The sequence below is a fragment of the Sphaerodactylus townsendi genome, unplaced genomic scaffold (genome assembly GCF_021028975.2).
Source record: "Sphaerodactylus townsendi isolate TG3544 unplaced genomic scaffold, MPM_Stown_v2.3 scaffold_677, whole genome shotgun sequence".
NCBI classification, from domain to species: Eukaryota; Metazoa; Chordata; class Lepidosauria; order Squamata; family Sphaerodactylidae; genus Sphaerodactylus; species Sphaerodactylus townsendi.
Window position 1 is genome coordinate 2,579 of NW_025950888.1, and position 10,023 is coordinate 12,601.

At 39.0% G+C, this 10,023-nt stretch overlaps 1 protein-coding gene across 1 annotated transcript; it reads right to left on the reverse strand.

The window, feature by feature from the left end:
* Positions 1-9,340: 9,340 nt before the first annotated feature.
* Positions 9,341-9,991, reverse strand: LOC125425522 (olfactory receptor 10Q1-like). The gene has a single exon (XM_048483115.1). The coding sequence runs from the start codon at positions 9,989-9,991 to the stop codon at positions 9,341-9,343; it is 651 nt and encodes a 216-aa protein (XP_048339072.1).
* Between the last annotated feature and the right edge of the window lie 32 nt (positions 9,992-10,023).

Consider the following 10,023-nt stretch of genomic DNA (forward strand, 5'->3'; position numbering starts at 1 on the left):
CCAACCCTAGGGTGAGAGAGAGTAACTGGTGCAAAAGTGAGCACTTGTGGTTGAGTGAGGAGGACTCAAGCAGCTTGCTGATATGCAAATACCCAAGCACTGTGGCTGCTTCCCTTCCCCACTTCAACTCCCTCTCTTAATTTCAGAACCAACTGCTTTCTTATTCTTTCAGGCATGTTTGTTCTACTTCTCCAGATTTTTAAAAAAAGGCTAACACAAATTCTTGCACATGTAGGCCCCCATCCCCCACTCCCCCAAAAATCCAAAATATTTGTTTATTTATACAGACATTACACTGATGTTGCAGCATCAGGGTGAACTGACTAGTAGCACGGCAAGGGAAGTTGCTATGACTGCTGGGTCTGAAAATATCCTTCCCTGCTCTCAGTCACTCAGGCTGGAGAGTATAGTCTTTTGGTATGAGAAACTGTTGCCCATAACATACACAATCACTCAGCATTCCCCACTGAAAACAAGTCTATTTCATTCTTGGGAACAGTAAGTTCTGAGACTTAACCGGCCAGAAGACATCTTAAAAAGAGGCAGCTTCTGATATGCTTTCCAGATAGCAAAGGCATCAAAGGGGGAAAGCGTCTGTTTCCTGCCCAGCCATTTTATTCTCTGGTCAGTTTCACCCTCCACTTGTTCCCAACATTTTGTGTGTTGGTGAAAGGATTCTCCCTTCCAATGTGGAGGACAGGTCTACTGCATGCTTCTCAATGGGTGGTAGACCTGTCCTCTGCCGTTCCAATGTTTTTCAATGCGAGTCCTACAAGTGGCTGTTTCTCTTATGCATGTCAGTGTATCTTCAAAGATAGCACCTCAAAAATAAAATATATACTGTTAGAATTGGCAGGATCAGCTGAGTAAAACTATGTTCTATTCAGGCTGAAAAGGTGCCCAGGATCGAAGCCTGCAGAGCAAACATCCTGGGGCAACCTTCAGCAGCACACAAAATCTTGGGCGCAAGCTGAGTAGGAAATTGACCAGAGAACTTAATGGTCAGGCAGGAAACATAATATGCCCCCTGAGCTCTGTATTCTGCACAGTCAGGCAGGGGATGTCTTGCATGCACCTTAAGAAAAAAAGGTGCACTTTGAATGGTCTTCAAAAGAAGATGCCTTGAGCTGAAATAAGGCATCCGGAGGACATCTTGGGAAGAAAGCTTTTTAGTGTCCTAAGAACATAAGAACATAAGAACGAGCCTGTTAGATCAGACCAGAGTCCATCTAGTCTAGCACTCTGCTACTCGCAGTGGCCCACCAGGTGCCTTTGGGAGCTCATATGCAGGATGTGAAAGCAATGGCCTTCTGCTGCTGCTGCTCCTGAGAACCTGGTCTGCTAAGACATTTGCAATCTGAGATCAAGGAGGATCAAGATTGGTAGCCATGGATCAACTTCTCTTCCATAAGTCTGTCTAAGCCCCTTTTAAAGCTATCCAGGTTAGTGGCCATCACCACCTCCTGTGGCAGTATATTCCAAACACGAATCACGCGTTGCGTGAAGGAATGTTTCCTTTTATTAGTCCTCATTTAGGCTGTGAGGAATGGACTTGTATTAATCAGATTAATGTTTATTTGCATTTCCAATTTCCTGTCCCGTGTTCATCTGTATACATAATAATAATCAGAGCTTAACAGAAATAGTATAGAGACACTCTTTCCCTTCGGTCACTAAGGATGAAGAAAGTAGTGTCTCCAGCCTGAGATCTTCTACCATTGCCTGATTCAGGGGCAGGTATCCTGCTCTGAAGATGTGTAGGAAGAAAGGAGGAGCAGTGCAGCAGCTCATCTCATACATATTATACAAGTCAGTGAGGAAAATACAGAGAAGAAGTGGTTATGGATACAAATCCTGCTGCATGGAATGTTTCATGTTTGCCTGAAAAATTCTAATTCTGAAAGATTCTAAAACATGGTAAACACAATCTATAGTCAGCCACAGCTGTAAACTTTAGCAAGGGGCTCTTACCTTTTCGGGGATTTTTCTTATTCATCAAATAGTGTGGCTACTTCTCCTGCCTCTGATGTCCTCTGGCTGGGATTTTGACCCTAAAGAGGCAAAATTGAGAGCAAAATCTCATCAGATTTCTTATCAGTGAATTGGACAAATGGCGCCATTCAAGGAAAAGCTGGCTTCCCTCGTCATCCCCATCTGAACTTTCCATCAAGAGTAGCGGTGGATCCTTAGGTGGGTCTGTGTTACTTGCTGAAAACTGGAAATATGATGTCCTCTGGCTCTTTCTCTTGCTCCTCTTCCTCTGTGAAAATTCTATGGAATAAAAGATCAACTGATCATTTATTTCTACCATCTCTTTTGCCAGCCAGTAGTGGTGGAAGTTGGAACGCTCTGTCTAAAGAGACCAGGGCCCTGAGGGATTTGATGCAATTATGCAGGGCCTGTAAGAGAAAGCTATTCCACCAGCCATATGGTTGAGGCAGCTACAGTTTTCTACTAAGGCCTCCCCCCCCCCCCCAAACCCAATCCCTTCACTGGTTTTTGTTTTTGTTGATGGGATGTAGTTTCATGGCCCTTTCCCCACAAGTCACCTACAATGTTTCTGGAATGTTTTCAATCCACCCCTGAAGAAGAGGAGGAAGAGGAAGAGAAGGAGGAGTCTGGATTAATATCCCACCTTTCTCTCCTGTAAGGAGACTGAAGCTCGTTTCTGTTCCTCTCCCCACAACAGACACCTTGTGAGCAGTGGTGGGATTCAAATAATTTAACAACTGGTTGTTTACAAGCACCATTTTAACAACCAGTTCTGCAGAAGTGGTGCGAACCTGCTGAATCCCACCACTGCTTGTGAGGTAGGTGGGGCTGAGAGAGTTCCGAAGAACTGTAACTAGCCCAAGGTCACCCAGCAGGAATGTAGGAGTGAGGAAACACATCTGGTTCACCAGATAAGCCGCTGTCACTCAGGTGAAGGAGGGGGGAATCAAACCCAGTTCTCCAGATTAGAATCCACCTGCTCTTAACCACTACACCACACTAGCATGATGTTTGTCCTCACTCACCTCCTCCAAACGTTTCACAATTGTCCTGGGGTTTTAAAAAAATTGCCAAGGGCGGTGGGTAGCCATAGAAATAATGCTTCATTTATTCTTGGTTTCAGTTCTCTGAAGCTCCATTTATCCAATACTATGTGGATTCTACCAAACAACAGCAACAAAAAACGACACAGAAATGACAAAAATACAGAGGCGAGGGGGAAAGAAGTGAAGTTTGGTCAGGATGATAGCAACCATTCTTTCAGTAGGCCGATATTTCAGTTCAATGATACCATTCTTCTGTAGATCTCTGACAAGATGGTATTTATTATCCACATGCTTGATACCTACATTAATACCTTTTTTCTTAGCAAGACAAATCATAGATTGGTTATCTTTATATACAGTCACAGGAGAATTAACAATGACCCCAAGATTTATAAACTTTACTTTTGTATATGGTAACTGCAGCTAGAATTTTGATTGCACGAAATTGGAAGAAGACTTTTCCTCCCCAGATGCAAGACTGGATCTCACTGTTAATTGTATACGGGTCTATGGACAAACTTTCTGGTTTACTAAAAAAAAAATATAGAAAAGATTTCAGAAACTTGGCGAGCTTTAAATGACTTTATTCAAGCAAGAGATGGAACAAACAAATTATTATTGTACCTTCAATGTTAAATAATGACTAATTTATGAATATATGGGAAATATATATACCCTCATGGTTGGATCACAGCAAGTGCTATATTTATTAAGATAACAATGTAATCCCTTATAGGGGATTCCCTTAAATTAGAAGTCCTCCCCTTCCCTGGGGTCTTTCTTTCTCTCTCTCCTTTTTTCTTCTCTCTCCTTTTTTCTTCTCTTTTCTTTTTCTTCTTTCTTCTCTTCTTCTTCTTTCCTTCTCTTTCTCTCCTTTTATGTTTTTTTTACTCTGCCGGACAATAATTTGTTCTTTGCCTATCTCTAACTCTCTATTTCCTTACCTCTCTGTCACACTGTATACTGTTTTATTATTAATATCAACCTTTTCTGAAGTTTATATATATGTACTGTAATCATTGTTGATATACAAATGAAACGGAATTTTACTGTATTGTATCACATTGGTTGAAATAAACAATTAATTTGCAAAAACAACAACAATGACCCCAAGATCAACCAAGATTTTACAAATCCATTGTATTTCCTGATACCCCTGTGCTACAGAAATATACTCTGCCTGAGTAGGAGACACTGTAACTATGCTCTGTTTCTGACTCTGCCAACTCTTTGTCCCCCCTCCAAAGACCATAATATAACCAGATGTAGATTTTCTATCATCTAGATCTTATGCAAAGTTAGCATTTACATAGGCCTCTAATTGCATATTCCCATCTGAAGGCAACCTCAACTTAAAGTCTTTGGTGCCTTTTAAATACCCGACAAGCCTTTTAAATGCTCCCCAATCCCTTTCTGTAGGACAGTCTGTTTTTTACATAATACACTTACAGCTGCACTTATATCAGGCCTAGTAATAGTGGAAATATACAGTACCTTTCCCAAAGCCTTTCGATATAAATTACCTTCTGGCAAAAGGTTGGTATTGTCCTTGGCTAATTTTTCACAGTCAAAATGCCCCGTTGTTAGCACGGAGAATATTCTGGTGCAGCCGGGAGTTCTTCACAGCTTCCTGAGCTGCAGCACGTCTGCCACGTTGTTGCCCTGGCTCTGCCCTGAAGCATTGGCTTTGCTTTGCGACTTTCAAAAACCTCAGTGCTCTCACCCGCCCCACCAATCAACAGGCACTGAGTATTGATGCCCTCCCCCCTTGCAGTGGAAAGGAGGAGAAACCTTGGTTTTTAGACAGAAAAGCGGTGTGTGCAGGTGCCATGAACGGGAGGGCAGTGATTCTCTCGCACACGCAAGGATTTTGTTTTTTTCAGTTAAATCATTTTTATTGAGTTTAAAATATGCAACATAATTATACAATTGGTCAACAAAAGCAAGAAAAAGGAACTGGGAAGACATACAAGAAAGAAAGTTGAACATTTCTCAAAAATCATATTATATATATCTGGATATTGTAATACATTGATTACATAGGTTTAAACCAGGATATTAAAGTTATTCATAATTGTCATGAAGAAACAGAGTTCCTAATAGGATAATTTGTCAATCATAGCACAAGACGATGGTAAAGAAGAAAAAGGGAAAATGTATTAAAAAGAGAAAGGAGGATAGAGAAAAGAAGAAAGAAAGGAGAGAGAGAAAAGAGAGAAAAGAAAAAGGAGAGCTGCAAGGGTGTGAAAAAACTAATAACTGTTAAAAAAGAAAGAAAACATGATAGAGAAAATAGAAGAGAGTGAAAGCAGTTTTAAGAGTAGAAAGGTTAAGAACATAATTTGTTTCTATTCTTCATAAGAGATGAAGAGGAGTCTAACATCTTCAAAAAATAGAATGATAGAATCTACATTAACTTCTAAACCAATAAATAATTAGATAATTAAGACCGTGGGAATTATGTATTACAGAATTTTGATAACTTTACTATGTCTATAGGTATAAATACAAAAAACTAAATAGAAAGTTCAATCAATTATGAGTACTTCACAAAGAAAGGTTATTACATCTTTTTCTTATAATCTGTATAAATCTTCCAAGTCTTATCAAATTTTTCTATGTTGTTTCTCAGCGACCAAGTTAATCTGTCCATTTCCATTATTTGTAGCATCCTTACCTCCCAATCTTTGACCCTTGGAATGGAGTTGGTCTTCTATACTTTTGCAATTTCTATCTGGGCCGTTGGAAGGAAGAGATTGTCATTTTTAGAAATAACATCATTATTGATTATTCCCAGAAGGAAAAGTCCTGGTCTCATTTCAGTTTTAATTTGGAGTATTTTACCAACCTTCTCCAAAAATTCCTAATTTTTTTGCAGTCCCACCACATGTGGATGTATGAACCTGCATTCCTTTTACATTTCCAACATTTTATTTCACACTTTTGGCTCATCTTAACGATTTTCTTCAGGATATAATGCCACCTATAAAACATTTTCCAGAAATTTTCCTTCAGGTTTGATGCTAAGGCAAATTTTCCATGTTTTTTCCCATTTGTCTAGACATGTTTCCTGCCCAATATCATCATTTCCTGCTGATGTGGTGCCCCCCCTGTTTGGCTCCTTGTTTGGTCCTCGTTTGACCCTGAAATCTGGGTCACTGGTCATCTACCGAGGCCCCCATGCCTCCCTCTGGGGGGGGAGGGAATTTTGAAATTAGGATGTTGGACCCACTCTTATTTTCATTTTCCTGATAATTATTAATTATTGCTGCTTTTAATGTTTTAACTATTTTGTACTGTTGCTTTTGTTTGCTGTGCACCGCCCAGAGCCCTTCGGGGTTGGGGCGGTATAAAAGCCTCAGAAATAAAATAAATAAATAAATAAATATCTTGTGTCCATTTTATCATTACTTTTTTCACAACTTCATGTTCTGTTTTATCAATCAGAAGTATCTTATACATTTTTCCTACTAATTTTTGACCGTTTGTACATAACTTTTTCCTCAAAATGGGGGGGGGGGGATGTTGTTGAAAGTTCCAGTTTTTAAAATCCTTTTTGAAGGCATTTTTTAGTTGGAGGTAGCTGAACCATTAATATGCTTTGTCTCTGTTTCTAATCTCATCCCTATCTTTAATGCCTAGTTTACCATTTTTTGTAGTATATCTTTGTAGCTGGGCCAATTCCATGTATTGTTGAATTCTCTGATTTGTAATGCCTCAGCCCTCGATATCCACATTAGTTTTTTTTGATAAAACAAGTTTTTGTATTTGTTCCAAACCTTCAATAATATCTTCTTATCACATGGTTTTGGAATGTTTTATAGCTTTTTGGGGAGGGGTCTGTCGGCCATAGATAGTCATGTTATCCATTAGTCAATTCATTAGTCAATTAATGACCTTCTAAGTATAGAGTTTTAAAAAATCTCTTAACTTGATCCATTCTTTGAGCCAAACTAAAGCATTGGCCTCATAGTATAGTTGCAAGTCTGGAACCCCCAGCCCACCTCTTTCCTTTTCGTCTATCATGTTAATATACTTAATTCTAGGCCTTTTTCCTAGCCATATAAATTGTTGTATATCTTTTTTCCAGATGGTAAAGGGACTTGCGGATATCATAATGGGAAGATTTTGGAATAGGAATATCATTTTTGGTAGAACATAAATTTTAATTACATTTATACTGACTGTAAATGAAAGTTGTAAGGATCTCCAATTTTCCAGGTCTTTCTTTATTTCCTTCCATGTTTTGGTGTAGTTATTTTTGAACAGATTGTTGTTATTCTTTTCCAAAATTATTCCTAGATAGTAGATCCTCTTCATCATTTCATATCCAGTTCATTTATTTATTTCTTTTCTAAATTTTTAGTTAACATTTTAGTTTTCCTATCATTTATTTTGAATCCCGATACTTCACTAAATTATCTCATTTATGGGTTCAAAGTTCTCTATAGGGTTATCAACGAATAATATCAAATCATCAGCGTAGGCCTTATATTTGACTTGTTGGTCCTTTATTTTAATTCCTTTCCAATTATTATCTTTCCTTAGACTCTTTCATAAAACTTCTAGCTGTAGTATAAATAATAATGAGGAAAGGGAGCATCCTTGCCTTGTACCTTTCTCAATTTTGAATGATTCAGTTTGTGAGTTGTTAATTATTGTTTTTGTTTTGAATATATTGCTTTGATGGCATTGCCCTTTATCCCAATTGATTCGATTGTTAGTGTAATGAATTCCCAACTGACGTTGTCAAACACCTCCTTGGCGTCCAAAAAAATCATAGCCATTTTTTTCTGTTCTTCTCTCTAACCATTCTAAGGCCTTTATTACTGTTCTCATATTATCCTTAATGTGTCTGCTCAGAAGGAAACTGGCTTGATCTTTAATTATACATGTTGTCAAGTATGTCTTAATTCTTTCTGCTAGAATGTTAGCAAATATTTCATGGTCAATATTGAGTAGAGAGATCGGTCTATATATAATATCTGACTTCTAATTCCACACTTTTGTGGTTTCACATTCATTTATTAGGGAAAATTCCTCCCTGCTTAATGCCCTTAGGAGCATGAATAACACTTGTTTATCATGTTTAAGAAAGACTTGCTTTTCAGCATCATTGCCTGTGGAGTCTTTTTCCAAGACATCATTTAAATCAAGGGGGGAATGAATCCCCAGTGAGTACTGCAAGTCCCCTCTTTTGTATCTTTTGTAGTCAACCTAAGACCTATAGTAGTGCGGAGGGTGAGAGAGTGGTCTTTCTCCCGGAATGCTGCCTTGGCAGACCTGGCAAAAAAGTGCCCTGAAAGGAGTCTTTTTCAGAAACTCCATATCGGGACGGTGTTTGGCAAGAATGCCTTAAGGACTCCCCACCACCACTACACACACACACACACACACAACTTTATGCCTGGCACATACTCAGGAAATAACATTTGAATATGAACAACAGCACGACTTGGGCAAAACCAGTTCTTTTGTACTCTGTCTCTTAATCTACTCAAAAGTCTTCCTGTGACTCATCCTCCTTGTGACCATCTATGTTGTAAAACCTATTAAGGGTCGTTACCTGTTTTGTCTTACAGCAGGCAAAACCCATTAAGATAATGGGTCAGCCATCAGGTCAAATGGTCTGACACTCAAGACCATTACCTCACCTTGGAGCAGCAGGAAAAATCCTTTCTGAAAAGGATTTCCTTGGCCCAGGACATGTTTTGCCCTATAAAAGCATGTCTCAGACACCAGTCAGTTGTTCAATATTATCACGGCACCATGGTGGTTGGTAATATTGTTCCATTAGCGTTGATCATCCAGAGCTCATTCTTATAAAGAGCTGAAACCCATCTACATGGGGGATATATATATATATATAATCTTAAGACATCTTAAAACGTATTAAATTTAAGACATTTCAGGTCCACCTAATTTAACATGTCTTAAATGCCATTTTAGGTTGACCTAAATTTAAGACGTCTTAAATGTCAGTTTAGGTCAACTTAAATTTAGGTCTACCTAAACTGACATTTAAGACGTCTTAAAGTTCATTATCCCCGAGTCTGGAATCTCCTGCTAATATTAAGGATGCCTGAGGGTACTGGGATAATATATCCTGTAGATATTCTGTGTTTCCCACATCATCTCCAGCTTGACTCTTAAGATTGAGCAATGCCATTTTATGATATTACAGAATGCTGGGAACTAGTTTTTGTACATATAGATACTCTTAACAAAAATTAGAATATTCAACTGTCTTAGGAGGATTTTACCATACCGCAAATGATTATGATAATCAGATGTTCACGTGCCTAAGATTCACGCGACTTCCTCATTGTCTTCTTCACAACATTCTTCAAAGCCTGTTTGATATCCTTGTTCCTCAGGCTATAGATGAGGGGGTTTAGTAGTGGAGTAACAAAAGTGTATATAAGAGCATGTTTTCGGTCATCATCCTCTGAAGAACTGGACCTGGGACGTAAGTAGACAAGACTACAGCAGCCATACTGCAGGAGAACTACCGTCAAGTGGGAGGAACAGGTGGAGAAGGCCTGATACCGACCAGATGTAGTACGGATCTTCAAGATGGCAGCAACAATATAAATGTAGGATATGCATATCAGAAGGAACGGAATAGCCAGAACCATAATTCCAACAGTGTATAGCACAGTCTGGTGGAGATGAGTGTCAGCACATGCCAGTCGCAACACAGGAGGCACATCACAGAGGAAATGGTTGATTTGAGGCTGGTAACCACAAAATGGCAAGGTAAAAACCATAAGAGTAAGCTCCAGGCATAGTACAAGGGACAGCACTAGACAGCCAGCAACCAATCTTGCACACGTCTTCCAAGTCATTATCAGAGTGTAATGGAGCGGATGACAGATAGCCACATAACGATCATATGCCATGACAGCCAACATGAAGCAATCAGTGCCACCAAATGTGGTAAAGAAAAACATCTGGAGGGCACAATTTATAATGGGGATTGTTC

What these genes read in the sequence shown, in the direction of transcription:
- LOC125425522 (XM_048483115.1), bottom strand. Translation starts at nt 9,991, where the DNA reads ATGTTTTTCTTTACCACATTTGGTGGCACTGATTGCTTCATGTTGGCT.